The 19009-nt window shown below is 34.4% G+C and overlaps 1 protein-coding gene across 1 annotated transcript in view; it reads left to right on the forward strand.

Moving 5' to 3' along the window:
• SEC63 (SEC63 homolog, protein translocation regulator) overlaps positions 1-19009 on the forward strand; it is a 66321-nt gene that overhangs the window by 35250 nt on the left and 12062 nt on the right. Inside the window, exons 7-17 of the mRNA XM_061427660.1 lie at positions 1303-1353; positions 2431-2539; positions 4720-4814; positions 4913-5045; positions 6670-6762; positions 7509-7663; positions 9510-9657; positions 10906-10988; positions 13953-14012; positions 14214-14387; positions 18283-18441. Of these exons, the coding sequence (XP_061283644.1) occupies positions 1303-1353; positions 2431-2539; positions 4720-4814; positions 4913-5045; positions 6670-6762; positions 7509-7663; positions 9510-9657; positions 10906-10988; positions 13953-14012; positions 14214-14387; positions 18283-18441 (1260 nt within the window). The remainder of the gene's footprint in view (positions 1-1302; positions 1354-2430; positions 2540-4719; positions 4815-4912; positions 5046-6669; positions 6763-7508; positions 7664-9509; positions 9658-10905; positions 10989-13952; positions 14013-14213; positions 14388-18282; positions 18442-19009) is intronic.

A 19009-nucleotide genomic window follows, 5' to 3' on the forward strand; every position in this document is an offset into this window, starting at 1 on the left:
TTAAATTACCCTGTATTCTGCATTTATCCAAGCTAAATTAATTTTAATGTGTCCTAACATAATGTACCATATTCTATATGGTACTTTAAGGGGCAGCAGGATGATCAGACTTCAATTAGTGATGAGAGGCTGCAGCTCTTAAAACGTCAGAGATTATCTTAACCTGTTGTTTAGGAATTCGCTACTTCTCCTTTCTTGAAAATAATTATCTAGGGGCTGTCTTTAAAGCAATAAAAACCAGTCTGTCATTTGTAACATTTGTTACAATCCTTATAGTCTGTCATTTGTTTTGAAAATGGCTAGTGTCATTTTATGGCTATTTATTTACATGTTTTCTTCCAGGGTATATAGTTGTTGTATATAAGCATGTTGAGGGAATACTAGAGAAGAGAAAGATTGTTAGCTACCAGATTTGGGATTGAGTAGTAGGACAAAAATCCTACCAATGGAAATTACCTGCAAACAGCATTATATGTTCTGTTTGATATTGAGGCAAGGAAACCAGGTTCTATCATTTATTTCTGAGGCACTAACTACTTGCTAAGATGTGGATGACTCTTGAACCACAGGGGCTTGAACTGTGTAAAGTGAAAGTGAAAGTCGCTCAGTCGTATCTGACTCTTTGCGACCCCATGGACTACACATCCATGGAATTCTCCTGGCCAGAATACTGGAGTGGGTAGCCTTTCCCTTCTCCAGGGGATCTTCCCAACCCAGGGATCAAACCCAGGTCTCCTGCATTGCAGGCTGATTCTTTACCACTGAGCCACCAGAACTGTGTAGGTCCACTTATATATGATTTTTTTCCCCAATAAATATGGACTACAGTACTCCACAATCCATGGTTGAATCCATGGATGCAGAGCCACAATATGGAAGGCCAGCTCTAAAGTTATATGTGGATTTTCCACTGCAAGGAGGTTGGTCCCCCAGCCCTTACATTACTCAAAGTCAACTGAAGTTGGCTCTCCCTATCAGCGTGTTTCACATCCTTGGATACTCTTTTACCACCAATTTATATAAAGGACTTGAGCATCCCTGAATTTTGGTATCCTTGGGGGTTTGGAAACCAGTTCCCCTCAGATACCAAGGGATGACTGTATATGCTGCAGATTCCCTATCTGCAAAAAGAAAACAATAATGGTACCTTCCTCATAGAGTTTGAAAGTAAGGATTAAATGAAATACATAAGATGTGCTTTTAATAGTGCCTCTATGTAAGCCTCAAAATAAGTGTTCATGGATGTTGTAATTTACCTCATGAAGGAATAAATGGTCTTCTTTTTCTCCTTTTCAATTCAAGGTTTTACTTGTATATGGCTTGGCATTCATGGTTATCCTTCCAGTTGTTGTGGTAAGTTCCAGCTCTTTTTATTAACATTTTTTAGGGAAGAGAGTGGATGGCATGATTTGGGGTCTCCTTATAAGATCGTAATTTGTATTAGAATATAATCCATAATCCATTAATCCTTGAGTTTTAAGAATTTCATATTCAACTATCCTTTAAGGTCTTCTAAAGGTGACATCACTTTAGTATGTTAAAATGTGTCTCCTCATGATTCAAAAGTTACACACACATGAGATAATACAGATATATTTAGAATTTAAAATGAAAGTCTTCTGTCACCACGTCCCCCAATTCCATTTCTCTGTTGGAGATAATCGCTGCTAAGTTTGTTGATTTCCTTTTCAGATCTTTTTCTATGCATTAAATGTATATACATGTTTTTTAAAATGTGGTCTTATTATATATATTGTCCTGTGACTTTTTTGCTTCATACAGGAATACAACATGTAGAACAAGCTCATTTTTAAAAACGGCTGCATCAGTTCAGTCAGTTCAGTCACCCAGTCGTGTCTGACTCTTTACGACCCCAAATATAGAGATACCATAATGTTTATGATTTTATTGTTTATTACCTTCATGACTGGTGGTATTCTTACTGATCTTAGGGTTCCTATGATCCTGTAGTGAGGCTTACAGTTAACCTGTCTTGCTTTCTTCATAGGATTGTTGTGTTAGAATCCAATTGTATGGAATAATGTGAATGAAAGTAGTATATCAACTGTAAAATTGCTCTTACACTTATTTGTCAAACATTTATTGAAGACATGCCATGTGTCAGAAACCAACTTGTTGCTTATAGCAGTGGGTTGTTTCATTCCTGTTTTGTCTATAAACAATTTCTAGTTGAAACTTAAATCTTTAAATCATATATATGTAATGAGATAGGCTGGTATTTAGGCATCATGCAGCATAAATACTTGCCAGATAAATCATTTGAAATTTATAGTAAAGGTATTTGTTCTAAAGAGCAGATATTTTTATTGGTTTATGAACATTTAGAAAATTTGACCATAAACATTCTGCATCAAAGTTAACATTTATTGTGGTTTTCATGTTTTTTCCTTGTTTAATTTTGTGTCTTAGGGCTCTTGGTGGTATCGCTCAATACGCTATAGCGGAGACCAGATTCTAATACGCACAACACAGATTTATACCTACTTTGTTTATAAAACTCGAAATATGGATATGAAACGTAAGTAAATTTAAGTAACTGTGATAGTAAATTATTTTCTGAGTCATTTATGTGGAATTGGTATATGTATTCAATTGGAGAAATTCCATTTTATAGTTTTAGGGATATTCAGTTCATTATAGCTGAGCTGAGCATAAAGCTGGAGGAAGATGCTAATGCCTTTTGTCATATTTCTTGATCTGTAGCTCTGTTATTCTCATTCACTCAGCTGTATGTATATGTATACATTTTCCCTTCAGAGATTTTATGGTAAAGCTCCTTGTGGACTAATTTTGTAGTAATTCCAGCTAACATTTCTTGAGTATTTGTTGTTGCCAAGTATTGTGAGGCACTATCATGTATTAACTCATCTAATCTTTGTATGCTCCCATAAATAAGTGCTGTTTTTAAGCACATTTTATAGATGAAGAAACTGAGCTCAAGGATACATAGTGACAGCTGGGATAGAACTCAAGCAGTGTGGCTCCCAAGCCAGTACATTATACCATGCTAATGGCGTAAAATAAGTAGAGGTCCTGGGAGTGTTTAAAGAAATTTGCCAAAATATTTCATTCCCAGAGGCTTATTTCAGAATTTATTATGACATAAAAAGTAACATCCTAAATACTTTCTTTGATCCCATAAAGCTAACATTGTAAATTTTATCCCTGGAATACTTTATATTACCTTTCAGAATCACTGCTCTGTTGAAATCTTATACATTAAAAAAAAAAAAAGGACATAAGTTTAAAATTGTGCTTCATGGGTGGATGCATTTTTGTTCCAAAACCTGAGTGGACTTTGTCATATTTTGTGTTTGCCCATTTGATTAGCTCTTGGTAATGAGAAAGAGATTTATCATATAATCCCAGGATTATATGACTGTGTGAGTTGATTTTGTATTTCTGAAGAATGAGCAGGTCTTTTATTTCTGAGGAATGAGTGAATGTTACTCTCCCTTGTGCACATGTACACTCTTCTTTGTGCTGGGTTGAAATATTAATGTATAAACATTCTCCTTTATGAAAATATTTCCTGTTTGTAACCAGTTTTAATACGTTTTTTGGATCAGTGATCTTGATTTCTGTTTCATTTCTGAGGGTGGTACTTAGCCTTACACAATTCTGTCAGAAAAGCTTTGTTTAGCTTTATTTAATTTTGTTTGGTTAGTTATCATTGGTTTTAGGACTGGCACCATTTATATAGCTGTCTTAGGAACCGTTGATTTCATTCAAACATTTGAGGGTAGTAATAGTAATAGCTCACACACATTACTGTGTTTATGTGTATGAGGCACATATGAAGAAATTGAGGCCCATAGAGAAGTGAAGAATATTGTCTTAGGTCATTCAGCTAGGACTTGAAAGCTTCAGGGTTTATGCACTTAACTCCTATACTGTCCTGATTTTTGTGAGAACACTGCTTGCATTTCCTGCCATAAGGTGAAGATTGATAACTCTAGTGCCAGTCATTAAAGAGCTTGTATAGACTAAGAAAAGTAACACTAATATATGTGACCTCAACTCATGTGTATTTCAAGGAACACTGTTCCCACAAAGCCCTCCATGATTCTGTAATAAAAATTTTTGTAAATTACAGTATATTTTAGATTACTCATGGCATTGAGGAGTCATGAAGTGAAGAAACCTGAAACCCTTTTGAACCCCCTTTTCTCTTAAAGCAGTTAGTAATGTCACATAGAATCCTTGCTGCTGCTGTGTAGCTCAGGGAACCCTACTCAGTGTTCTGTGGTGACCTAAATGGGAAGGAAATCCAGAAAAGAGGGAATATATGTGTACGTATAGCTAATTCACTTTGCTAAACAGTAGAAACTAACACAACACTGTAAAGCAGCTATCCTCCGATAAAAATTGATTCTTTTTAAAAAAGAAATTTTATGTGGAAAACATGATAACCTCTAGAAACCAATGCTATTTGTGGTGATTTTAATGCACCTAGTTGCTTCTGGGTCCTTAATTTGACGTGTATTTCTCTTTACTTGTGATAGGTAATATTACAAACACTTTTTAAAAATGAGATGTTTCTTTTGTTGTGAGAGAAATTTATACCTGTTAATATTGATTTTAGCATTGTGTGTGATTAGAAAACTGCCTTCCTCTAGGATTAATCTGGTATCGTTTGGGGAGGATGATTACGGGTCAGTAAATTTATTTTTCTTCATATTTCTTTTGTTTCTTTAGGTCTTATCATGGTTTTGGCTGGAGCCTCTGAATTTGATCCTCAGTATAATAAAGATGCCACAAGCAGACCAACAGATAATATTTTAATACCTCAGGTTAGGCCTGTCTCCCAAATTCTTTGATAAACATTTAAATATTAAAGTTTATGCTTTATTAAGTATACATTTTTTAAATAATTATTTTTTTTCCCTAGCTCATCAGAGAAATTGGCAGCATTAATTTAAAGAAGAATGAGCCTCCACTTACCTGTCCTTATAGCCTGAAGGCCAGAGTTCTTTTACTGTCTCATCTTGCTAGAATGAAAATTCCTGAGACTCTTGAAGAAGGTATTTTGATTCTACTGTCTGTAGGGTTTTAGTGGTACAAAAGCAATAGATGTAATTAGGCCTCATGGTGCAGTGTTTTTGTCACTGTTCTTTTTTGCTCAATCAGATAATTACTCAAGGACCTTTTAAAAACAAATCTATATGCTACATACATAATTACTTTCACAAATACTTTGAAGGTCTTAGTAAAGTCAAATGATTTGGCAAATGTTAAAATGTTGTATTTCAGGGTAAGAGAATACTCTATGAAAAATGTCTAGTTAATTGCAGATTATTCAATAATTCCTGATGACTTAAAAAAAAAAAGAATTTGAAGCTTTTTGCGGGGAGAAAACATGGATTTCACAACAGATATCTCAGTTATCACCACTAGTACCACCACCATACTCCAGCTGCTGCTGCTTCAGTTGTTTCCGACTGTGCGACCCCATAGACGGCAGCCCACCAGGCTCCCCCATCCCTGGGATTCTCCAGGCAGGAACACTGGAGTGGCTTGCCATTTCCTTCTCCAATACGTGAAAATGAAAAGGGAAGATGAAGTCGCTCAGTCGTGTCCGACTCTTAGCGACCCCATGGACTGCAGCCCACCAGACTCCTCCATCCAGGGGATTTTCCAGGCAAGAGTACTGGAGTGGATTGCCATTGCCTTCTCCCCATACTCCCGCAGTAGTTACCAATAAAATGTCTGTTTAATCTTTACTTAAAACTTTATCAGTACTTGAAGCCATCTGTTCTACTTAAAAAAAATAAAGCATTAGATTAGGACTGTGGTGTCTCCAGGAATATTGTGAATTTGAATGTCACCTCTTTTCACTTGTATTATTTCCATTGAAAGTTTTAAAAGAAAGTTATTATCCTTAGAGAATAAATTTTCTTTCTGAATGAACCAACCCACCCTCCCCCTGCTTTAAGCCAATAATGCAGTGAAATGCCTTTGAAAACAAGGTCAGTTGATGCTCAGTGATTAATGATAGTACCATAGGCTACGTATGATGGAATTAAGGAACACTATTAAGGCGTTGTTTATTGAAGTTGCAAAGTAGTAATTCTGTTGCTAATGTTCTGTACAGATATGAAGCCATCTCCATTTTTACCAATTATATAAGGAAGAGGAAACAAATTTATTTTAGTTTTATCAACCCCACTGAATGATCTCAGTGGTTAACTATTATTGCAGTATAAGTGAAAGAATCTCTCTCCCCTTCTCCTATCCTCTCTCTCCATTTAGTTGACATCTATTCTCAGTCTTAGTCTTTGGACTTATCCATAATTATAGAAACTTAGATGCACAAGAAGAAAATTTTTGAAGTTCTTCAGTTAGTGAGGTTATGATTAAGTTTAAGACTGTTACCAGAAAAAAAGGTAGGGAGTAATTTATAAAGCCAAAAACCATGATATTAAAAGTTTGCCTTTAAAACATTTAATCTGAGCTAGGGTTTTCTGACTGATTTTTTGATGTGGTGCTGCCGAGGAGAAACAGTTGTGTTCAGCCTATAAAATTCTGAGGTCATATGAAAAATTTGTTCGACAACTTAAATTTAGCTTTAGTCTTGGACTACAGGTAATAAAAATGTTTTTGTATAAAAGAAGAATGATTTGTTTCAGGTGTTTTATTGTTTTGCAGATCAGCAATTTATGCTGAAAAAATGCCCTGCCCTACTTCAAGAAATGGTTAATGTAATCTGCCAGCTAATAATAATGGCCAGGAGCCGTGAAGGTGAGGAGGAAGCATAATTATGTTGTACTTTTTCTCGCAAGCATATAGTACAGATTATACTTTTAAGATTTATGGGAACCTAATATATTTCTGTCTTTAAGTTGAATTGGCTTTCCCAGTTTTGCTTATGGTTTTTCTTATTTTTCCTGTATTTTCTATCATGTAAGGTACCACAACTTATGGTTTTTAATTCAGTTTTTTCATTGTTTTATTGTTTATTTTTTTCTTGTTTACAAAAGTTTAAAATATCCTTTTCTTCCTCTGAATATTTTTAGAATTAGGTTAACAATGAGTTTGAAATAATTCTTTTATGTGCTGTGATGATTCATCTGACATGTGTTTTTTGCATCAAGGGAAAAAGAACAAGGGAGTTTATGGTCTATAATGGAAAGAGACCCTTAAAAAAGAAGGGAGTGGTTGTGTTTTGTTGTTATGGATGATGTAATTTTGTGGCATGACATCAATATGTTCTTAATACCAAAAACGTCTTATGATTTACTGGTTTGGAAGTGGTACAAAGAATGTTTCTATTAAAATCAATGGTTGTTGCTGGTTAATGTACATTTGATCAAGTTTGTATATTTTCTCTGTCTTATCCAGTAACTTTTAAAGGAAAGTCAACACTGTGATCATAAAATTTGAGGTGTTAAGGATGTTCACGTGGATTTGTGTTTGTTATGAATTGTGTACTCTGAACATATAAATAGTCCAGCCCTGTTTTTGCTTTTCCTTCTGTTCTTTCTAAGAAAGGGAGTTTCGTGCTCCAACTTTGGCATCCCTTGAAAACTGCATGAAGCTTTCCCAGATGGCTGTGCAAGGCCTTCAGCAGTTTAAGTCTCCCCTTTTGCAGCTCCCTCACATTGAAGAAGACAATCTTAGAAGAGTTTCTAATCATAAAAAGGTAATTTGGCACTTTAATATTAGTTTTAAGCCGTTTGTCATGTCACTTAAAGGTAACATGAATGAAAATTTTTCTAGAAGTGGTTATATGAACATCTTAGATTTACAATGTTTCAGGCATTCTAAAACTATGCCTCAAGTGATTCTGTTAACACTTTCTTGAATAGATAGCTGTTTGATAACATTTTATTAATACTACTGAAATGATCTTACTACTTTGGGGGTGGTCAAAATTTTAGCAGTTAACACTTTGTTCTTTATGTTGCCAAAAGTAAATGTACTGTGTAAAAATGCACTGTATACTTTTCATTTATTTCATTAATGGTTTAAAGCTTGAGCAGCAGTTTGTTGAGTATGAACAAAAAAATTAAGCATTCAATATATAAGTAGGTCATATAAAGATAATTCTTATTTAGAAATTATAGTCTGTATATAGATTATGAGAATGAATCTTAAGGCACAGCAAAATATGTATGTAAATGAAAAACCTGAGGAAATATAGGAAAAAATGGAATGAAATTATAATTTTAAACCACTTTGTATATATTAGAGGACAGAAGATAGACATTGGACTTGATAGTAGTAAGGTAGAACTAATAAATGTATATTAGAAATTTTTAACAGAGCACTCTTCTCTCAAGTAAGTGTGTTGCTCTTTTAAATTTGATCACATTTAAAGTCATAATTGAAAACTTCAGCATTCAAAAGCAGGCATTTCACATGCCTTATGATCTAATCCCTATCTGTGAAAGTAAAAATTAATAACTGGCACCAAGTACTCAGAAATTAAAAAACCTTCTCCTTGGTATTCATTTAGCCAGGATTGGTACTACTGCAGTAACAGTTATATTTAGAAAATAACAAGAATGAGAATATTGCATCAGTTCAGTTCAGTCACTCTGTCCTGTCCAACTCTTTGCGACCCCATGGACTGCAGCACGCCAGGCTTCCCTGTCCATCACCAACTCCTGGAGCTTGCTCAAACTCATGTCCATCAAGTTGGTAATGCCATCCAACCATCTCATCCTCTGTCGTCACCTTCTCTTGCCTTCAGTCTTTCCCAGCATCAGGGTCTTTTCCAGTGAGTCAGTTCTTTGCATCAGGTGGCCAGTTATTGGAGCTTCAGCTTCAGCATCAGTCCTTCCAATAAATAGTCAGGACTGATTTCCTTTAGGATTGACTGGTTTGATCTCCTTGCAGTTCAAGGGACTCTATCAAGAGTCTTTTCCAGCACCACAGTTCAAAAGCATCAGTTCTTTGGCACTCAGCTTTCTTTATGGTCCAACTTTCATTTCCATACATGACTATTGGAAAAACCACAGCTTTGACTAGACGGACTTTGTTGGCAAAGTAATGTCTCTGCTTTTTAGTATGCTGTCTAGGTTGGTCATAGCTTTTCTTCCAAGGAGGAAGTGTCTTTTAATTTCTAAAAAATAAAAGAATATTGCATAGTAAAACCTCATATTCATACTTAAAGGTTTTTATCAAAGTCAGGTGCTTCATACAAAAGTATACAGAGGTCTGCAAACTGAACAAATTAAATGACAGTAGTTCCTGTTTGGGTCAAGAGTCTATATGAATGTTACTATTTTTTTCCTCCAACTTTAGTTTTTTCTAATTTAAAAAATAACTGTGTATTAACTTTGGAATAAAAAATTCTTAAATTTAAATTTCCTTGGAGAAAAAGGCTGTGAAATGCCACTAAAGTTGTATTTTCTACTTTGAAATGTATATAATTTTAACATTTTTCTAAAAGCTTTTGGATTTTTAGTAAACATACTAGTAATTTTCTTTTATGAAGAGTTTCATGGCTTTAAGATTTATTTTCTGTCTCCTTTTAAATTTAGTTCAAAATTAAAACTATCCAGGATTTGGTGAGTTTAAAAGAATCAGATCGTCACAATCTGTTGCATTTCCTTGAAGATGAAAAATATGAAGAGGTTATGGCTGTCCTTGGAAGTTTCCCATATGTGACTATGGACATAAAGTCACAGGGTAAGTGACAGGTTTCCTGTTGTTTCCCTTTTGATGGACCGGCTCTTGTTTATTTGGCTCAAGGTTCTCAAAACACTTCACTTCATAACTTTTAATTAGACTGTAGAATTGTAGGTTTACCTGTCAGATTTGCTGTGATGAAAGATGTAGTTTTGGTTTGAGAACACTTTTGTTCTATAGTTCAACTCTTAACTTTTCAAATAATGGAAGAGATTTCCAAATGTAATGGAAGATATTTGAAATATGTCTATTGTTAGTATAAAATGGCTGCTTAGTTCTAAAATTAATTTTTTTAAAAACCTAACTTATTTATACATATTAAGCTTTGAAAATCACCACGCTCTGTGCCACATTTCATGTGTTTTTCTTGACTTATTTTCATTTTTATGTCTGCTTGGAGTGGAAAAAGAGAGATTATTTTTTACTTACATAATTGTCCTATGATTCCCATTTTACAACTGAATATAATATTTTAGAATGGTGACAGAATTAGAGATTATTCTGCTCCATTCCTTCATTGTGACATTATTCTGAGCTTTGGCATTTACTAAGTTGCTGTTATTAGAATATTCTTGTGGGACCAAGAATACAAGGATGTGTTAGGAATCGTTCCTGTTTTTAAAGGGCTTGTAGTTAAGTTCATTTTATTATTAAGACTTTTGGGGATGTGTATAGCAAATGTGTTTTAAAAAAATAGACAAAAAAACATTGCAGAAAACATCTTTAAGGTGCTTTTTTCATATAAACTATTTTGAAGTTCTTGCCTTAAAAAATAAGTATTTTTAACATTGCTTAGAATACTAGTTTGGAGGTATTTGATTATACAGGTAAAATCTTGTGAGTATAAAGTTTATACAATTTAACAGAGTGACAGAACCCTCTTTTATTATCACTGAGAGAAAGCTATGGTAATCCTCAATATACTATATTTTAAAACATCTGGACTTGAAACTTGGCAGTGCCAGCATAGCCATTTTGTGGCCTTGGGCATTTTACTTTATTCCTTAACCTCAGTCTCTTTAAAGAAATAATAATAAGAGCTAATTTAAGGATTAATTGAGTACATTGTTGAAGACATCTTCTGGAGAAATTTATATAGAGTAAATAGTAAATTATTTTTCATTTAGTAGCCTTAAAATTTTATATGTTTGAAATACTAAAGTCTCAGATTGATTTGGATAAATAAAGTTTTGCTGTTTGCCTTGACGTAGAGCTTGATTTTTATTTATTTTTTTTAATGTCTTACAGTATTGGATGATGAAGATAGCAACAACATCACAGTAGGATCCTTAGTTACAGTTCTGGTTAAACTGACAAGGCAAACAATGGCAGTAAGTAGTCTGTATTTTTATGCTTTGAAAGTTTATGTATCTGAGAGTTTAAGATATTTATGTTTATTTTCTCACTTTAAGTTATGCATTTTCAAAATCAAAATTATATAGTTTTGCAAATCTAATTTTGCAGATTGTTAGCCATTTTGAAATTTTAATTTTAGATTTTCTCATTTGTTTTCACACACACAAAGTTGGAAGATAGATGAATTCTTCAAATGATGATTTGTTAATTCCCTATAAAGCATTATAATGTAATCTGGGTATCTTTCTTAAACTATAAAATGTTATACAGAGATTGATTATTGATTATTGTTGAGAACTTACATTACCTACTCCTTTTTAATCAGTTCTTGAGAGAATTTACTCCCTTTTATTTTTTATTTTAAAAAGTACAGTAAAATAGCTCTTTTCCTAATTATGTAAAAAATTTATGCTGTCCAGGAAACAAATTTAGGCAATGCAGAAAAGTATGGGAAGAAATTAAAATGACCTAAAATTCTACCACTCTGAGATCATCATTTTTGAAGCTCATCCCTTTAGATAGCCTGATGCCTGAATACCCACAGAATTAAAATGATATTGATAACATGGATCCCTTATTTCACCCCTGCTTCCTTAGAAAGCCACCTTATCAGACCCAGATGACCAGAACTCAGTCTTGTGTAAATCCTTTTGTATCTTTCTCCATGCTCATGTTTACTGTCTGGACCTTTCAGTGCATATATGTACATGCATATATATGTATGCTGGTACTTTTCTCATTCCTTTTCATTAAATCTAGTCATATGTATGTTTCCTGCATCTTGTTTTTCTCAGTTTCTGTTACATATTTATATTACCTGCCAAGCTAAGCACACCTCCCAAGTTGCAAGTATAGTTGTAACTACTTTTTAGTAAACTATATAGTATTTCAGCTCAGTTTTATTGAACCAGTGGTAGATTTTAGCCTATTCTACCCTGAGGTCTATGGGCATCTGCAGGAAATATGCTGCATTTAAAACCCATGTCTAAAACCTGTGGTAGAAAAAGCATATTTTTAGTTGTTGTTGTGTTAGTTGCTCAGTTGTGTTGGACTCTTTGGAACCCCATGGACTATATAGCCTGCCAGCCTCCTCTGTCCATGAAATTCTCCAGGTAAGAATACTGGAGTGGATAGCCATTCTATGATTCACAGTAGGACATATCAAAACAAAGATACTGATTTTATGGTAGCAGGTGGTAAAGGAAGCATTTGTATATATCATGGACTCTGGATGAGAGGTGCCTCCTGGGAGATGAGGCTGCTCTAAGCTGGTGGCCAGGGTTAGGTTTCGACACTGCCTACGTGCTTTGGAATTCCCAGCCCGAAAAATGAGCACAAAGTTGTCCTTGGGCTGTTGACATTTCTCAGGTAATTGGTAAAGAAAAAGCAGACGTGGCCTGGAGAAAGGGGAAGAATCAAGTATTTATCTTCTAGTATCAATTGTATTTCAATATAATTAGCTTTTATTAGAATTATTAGAATTTAGAAATTCTAGATAATAGAATAATTAGAAATTATTAGAATAATTAGAAATTATTAGAATTCAGCTAACAAATGAAGAAATGAAGCAGAGATGATAGAATTAGGCTAGGTGATTACAAACTTTTTCTCTAAAGGTTCAGTCAGTAAATATTAATATTTTTGATTTTTACAGGCCATACAGTCTCTGTAGCAATGGCTGAACTCACAAATGGGCATGCTTGTATTCTAATAAAAGTTTGTTTACGCGGGTATACCTGTGGCGGATTCATTTCGATATTTTCGGCAAAACTAATACAATATTGTAAAGTTTAAAAATAAAATAAAATTAAAAAAAAAAAAAGGCAAAAAATGGGCCATAGTTTGCTGGCCCCTGCATTAGGCCAACAGTTTAGAGCCCAATAGTTATCATCATTTTTCACTTGTTAGCTTTAATAATTCTGGGGAGTTTATGGAACAACTCACTTATCATGTTCTATATAGAGTCACATTGAATTCTTACTGGATTTCAAATTCTAAATTTATAGTGTCTGTACTGATTCAGAATGGATTATTGGGTAGGTGGGTATGTCTCAGATATGTAGATTTTCTTGGTGTTCCACTTAGTTATATCTAAGTTATATCAGTTATAATAGCAATATTGCGTACAATCATAAATAAACTAATATAATAAACTAATATTGGTCTCATAAAGTTTTGATGTTAGAGTAATATAATGTATTCAGATTTTCATAACTTTAAAATAGTGATGTCTGATTACTGTTAGAATAAAAGTAAAAATTTAAATTATGAAATGACTGACTTTATAGTAATTTTACATATTTTAAGGCATTGCATTTATAAATTTAAATAGAATGTACTTTTCAAAATACATTCAAGACAGATGTGAGATACTTTAGAAGGTAGCTTCTAAGGTGTCCTTTAGTGATGGCCAAATTTGCACACATACATCATTTAGTAATTGCTAAAAGCCCTCTGTCTAGCCATGTGTTTGTCCCCACCTCCTGTGTTTGTCAGCAGTTAATAAACTTACTGATAAGGCTTCCCTGATGGCTCAGTGGTAAAGAACCCACCTGCCAGTGTAGGAGATGGGTTCGATGCCAGATCCAGGAAGATCCTACATTCTGTGAAGCACCTAATTCTGTGTTCCACAACTATTGAGCCTATGTTCTAGAGCCTGGTAGCCACGACTGCTGAGCCCACGTGGCGCAACTGCTGAAGCCTGTACGCCCTAAAGCCTGTGCTCTGCAATGAGAAGCCACTGCAGTAAGAAGCCTGCACACTGCAGCTGGAGATTAACCTCTATTCTCCGCAACCAGAGGAAAGCCTGCACAGCAACGAAACCCAGCACAGCCAAAAATAAATAAACTTACTGATAATATATATTGAAAGATTGTTTTATATGAAAGTTAAATATAAGTGGAACAAAGGTTTTATTTTTCTTGCTCCCTCTATTCTAGGAAGTATTTGAAAAGGAGCAGTCCATCTGTGCTGCAGAGGAACAGCCAGCAGACGATGGGGTAAAAACTTGAGTTTACCTATCTTTTCTGGTAAAAGAACTCTTTTGTTTAGTCCTCTGATTGGTTTATCTTGCTGTGGAGAATAATTCACTTTACTAAAACATTTTATTAGTTAAGCCATTTCCATCTAAAATTTACTATGACTGCCAAATGAAACTATTGCTACAATGTCTGAGTGTGTATGTGTGTTGTGATTTATAGCAGGGTGATACTAACAAGAACAAGACAAAAGGAGGATGGCAACAGAAGAGTAAAGGACCCAAGAAAACTGCTAAATCAAAAAAAAAGAAACCTTTAAAAAAAAAGCCTACACCTGTGCCCTTATCTCAACCAAAGCAACAGAAACAAAAACAGGCTAACGGAGTCGTTGGGAGTGTAAGTTTACTATCTTACGTAAAGACTATCATTATTATCATCTTTGTTGAGATCTGAAGTACACTAAAATGTTTAAATCTTATATGTACAGCTCCTGAAGTTTTATAAATGTATGTACCCATGATACCCAGATAAAGATATAAAACCCACCAGCACCCTAGAAGGCTCCCTGGTACCCTTCTCAGTCAGTGACCCCTCCGTCCACCCCCACTCCCTTCCCCACTATGCTGTTATTACCATAAATTAGTTTTGCCTATTCTTAAAATGCGTGTAAATAGAGTCATTTGGCAGCTTTCATTCAACATTGTCTTTGACATTCTTCTGTATTATGTGTAGCAGCAAGTGTGTGTGTGTGTGTGTGTATGTGAGAGAGAGAGAGAGAGAGACTGAGAGATTCCATTATATGAATATACTACAGTTTGTCCTGTGATTGGTAGACATACAGGTTTTTCTAGTTTTTGCCTATTATGAATAAAGGTGTTATGATTTGATACATGTCATTTTGTGGATATCCATTTTTCCTTGATATGTGCCTCTTAGTAAAATTGCTGGGTCATAAAATAGGTGTATGTCTAACTTGCTGAAAGAGCCCATTTTCTAAAGTACCTTATTATGTTCCTACCAGCAAAATATGAGTCCAATTGTTCTACATTCTCACCAGTACTTGGTTTTACCAGTCTTTTTTATTTTAGCCACTGTAATGGATCTGTAGTTGGTATTTCTGTGTGTGGTCGTTTTTGTATTTACCTTATGACTAATAGTATTGAACAGCTTTTCACATGCCTACTGGCCATTTGGATATCCTCATTTATTTTTGGATTATTTGTCTTCAGACAGCTCTTAGGATTCTTTTATGTATTGTGGATAAGTGTTTCTTTTAACTCTTAATGGAGTTTTAGATGATTCTTTAATAAGTGTTTCATCAGTGTTTATGGTTAAGGGCTTTTGTGTCCTGTTTAAGATATCTGCCTATCCCAAGGACACAAGGAGAGGTAGATACTTTGTTTACTTCTATAAGTATTACTACAGTAATTTACTTGTTATATTTAGCTCTATGATGCATCTTTAATTTTTGTGAATAGTGTCAGATTGGGATTATGGGCCATTTATTTTAGCACCATTTATTGGAAAGCTCTCTGAATTGCAGTCATAATTTGTTGTAAAATGAGTTACTTTAACTGTATATGTGGAAATCTCTTTATGGGCTCTCCTTCCATTGATTATTTGTCTCTTTTTGTGCCAGTGCCACACTGTCTTAAATATTGTGGCTTGAAGTCTTAAAATGGAATAATGTAAGTCCTCAAACTCTTATTTTACTTCTTCAAAATTGTCTTGACTACTTTAGGTCACTTGCATTTTCAGCTAAAAATTTTAGAATAATTTTGACAATTTCCACCCCCAAAAAAGCTGCTGGCACTTAGACTGGTATTGTGTTTAATCTTTGGTGCAATATGGGGAGAATTCACAGATTAACAGTATTGGCTGTTTTTATTCATAATTATGCTTTATTATCTCCCTTTTTCTCAGCAGTGTTTTGTGATTTCTCTTGGCAGAGAATGACACACCTTTCATTAGATTTACTCCTGTGTATTTGATGCTTTCTAGTTCTGTTGCAAACAGCATTAAAAAAAAGTTTATTCTTCAGTGTTTATTGCTGGTGTATAGAAATACAGTTGCCTTCTAAATATTTACCCTGTATCAAGGGTTCTTGATGAATTGACAATAATTGTAACAATTTTCAGATATGAAAAAAAGATTTTTTGGCTGCGATCCAAAAGTCTACAAATAATAAATGCTGGAGAGGGTGTGGAGAAAAGGGAACCCTCTTACACTGTTGGTGGGAATGCAAACTAGTACAGCCACTATGGAGAACAGTGTGGAGATAGAACTGCCTTATGATCCAGCAATCCCACTGCTGGGCATACACACTGAGGAAACCAGAAGGGAAAGAGACACGTGTACCCCAATGTTCATTGCAGCACTGTTTATAATAGCCAGGACATGGAAGCAACCTAGATGTCCATCAGCAGATGAATGGATAAGAAAGCAGTGGTACATATACACAATGGAGTATTACTCAGCCATTAAAAAGAATACATTTGAATCAGTTCTAATGAGGTGGATGAAACTGGAGCCTATTATACAGAGTGAAGTAAGCCAGAAGGAAAAACACCAATACAGTATACTAACGCATATATATGGAATTTAGAAAGATGGTAACAATAACCCTGTGTACGAGACAGCAAAAGAGACACTGATGTATAGAACAGTCTTATGGACTCTATGGGAGAGGGAGAGGGTGGGAAGATTTGGGAGAATGGCATTGAAACATGTAAAATATCATGTATGAAACGAGATGCCAGTCCAGGTTCGATGCACGATACTGAATGCTTGGGGCTAGTGCACTGGGACGACCCAGAGGGATGGTATGGGGAGGGAGGAGGGAGGAGGGTTCAGGATGGGGAACACATGTATACCTGTGGCGGATTCATTTTGATATTTGGCAAAACTAATACAGTTATGTAAAGTTTAAAAATAAAATAAAATTTAAAAAATAATAAATAAATAAAATTAAGAGCCAGAAAAAAAAAAAAAAAGATTTTTTACATACACAATCATGCCATCTGGGTATGGAAACAGCTTTACTTTAATATTTATGCTATTTCATCCTTTTTGCCTTACTGGTACCAGCCAGAACTTGCAGTAGTTGATTTGAAGTGAAGATGGCAGTCACCTTGTCTTATTGGTCTCATGGAAAAAGCATACATTATTTCACCACTGAGTATGATGTCTAAACTGTTTATCTGGGTTTGATGATACTTTGTTTAGGATCCCTGTATCTATTTTTAGGAGAGAATATCAGTTTGTCATTCTTGTATTATTGTTGCCTGGTTTTGGATTACATTTATGCTGGCCTCATTAGTTAGAGATTACTCTCTTTTTCCTGGAAGGATGTGTAAGATTGGATTTGTTTCTTATTTGAAAGAAGTACATACAGAAGCCATCTGGGCTTGGAGTTTGAAAAAGAATTTAGTTAAAGAGTCTATTTCTTTAACATAGTCTACTTTTTTTCTCATATCAGTTTTAGTAAATTGTGTTTTTCAAGGACTTTGTCTATTTCCTCAAACTTGTCAAATTTATTGACAAAGTTATTCATAATATCCTTATTTTTGATGTCTCATAATATCCTTATTTTTGATGTCTTTTGGATCTGTAGTTATATATCTTTTATTCCTAATGTTGGTAATTTTATTGTCTCTTTTCCTTTATCAGTCTTGCCTAATTTATGAATTTTATTAATCTTTTTAAAGAACCAACATTTAATCTTGTTTGGGTTTCCCTTTTTCATATCTGCTTTCTCTTTAATTGATTTCTGATCTGTATTATTTGCTTCTGATTTCTTTGCATTTAACTTGCTGTTGTTTTTCTTGCTTCTTGAAATGGACTATTTTGTCTGGGACATTGACTTTCCTTTCTGCATTATGCTATTAGTTATTGAAGATAATATTAAATTCCCAAAGCAGTTCTTTCCTATAAACTTCTCATTATATTGTATAAAATGTTATATAATTGATGTTTTTGAAAAATGAATCAGCTTACCATTGTCATAGTATATTTTGCAAATAGAAATAAAAATTTTTTTTTGTTTCATGAGCTATGAAGAATGAATAAAATAACTGACAAATAAGCAAATAAGTCAAACATTAAAGCTCCTCAGCCCAACTCCCATATATTTATATATAAGAATGTTCATAAAAATTTTTTTAAATTCTATATCAATAGTGAAATTGTAGTCTTGAGCCAGTTTAATTATAATGACCATAGATTAGTTTGAGGGACTCAGGATGTATTCACTGAAACATTCAGAACTTTTTTGGTTGCTTTTTCCTTTTAGGAAGCTGCAGTAAAGGAAGATGAAGAAGAAGTTTCTGACAAAGGCAGTGACTCTGAGGAAGAAGAAACCAATAGAGACTCTCAGAGTGAAAAAGATGATGGTAGTGACAGAGACTCTGATAGAGAGCAAGATGAAAAACAAAACAAGGATGATGAAGCAGTAAGACATAGGTTTAAATAACTGGAATTATACCTCTGATGATAGTTTTGGTTTTTGTTGTTGTTTTTGTTTTGCTTGCTTACTTTCTTTGCTTGTTTTAAACAGTACTGCTGCTAAGTCGCCTCGGTCGTGTCCGACTCTGTGCGACCCCATGGACTGTAGCCTACCAGGCTCCTCTGTCCATGGGATTTCCCAGGCAAGAAGAGTACTGGAGTGGGATGCCATTGCCTTCTCCGTTTAAACAATATTAGTATATTTTATAGTGTTGCATTACTTTCAGACAATGTTTTTGAGAGATGGTAGTTGTAATTATGAAGAAAAATTATTTCTGACAAGGACTGGAAATCCTAATTTTCTTAAATCTTATATTGTTAGAGTAAGACCTGGGTCTGAGGTGAACTTAGCTTGTTCTCCTAAGGCAATTTTTTGTGTTGGAGATAACTCTGGAAATATGAGGAAGGAAAGGTGGGTTATGAAATAGGTAGCAGTTACTTGGAAGAGGTTCTCAAAAATTCCAGGCAGTGTTTAGGGTAAAGAAACATTGCTGTGGGCTCTAACGTCAAGAGGT

Source organism: Bos javanicus, chromosome 9 (genome assembly GCF_032452875.1).
Source record: "Bos javanicus breed banteng chromosome 9, ARS-OSU_banteng_1.0, whole genome shotgun sequence".
Classification (NCBI taxonomy): domain Eukaryota; kingdom Metazoa; phylum Chordata; class Mammalia; order Artiodactyla; family Bovidae; genus Bos; species Bos javanicus.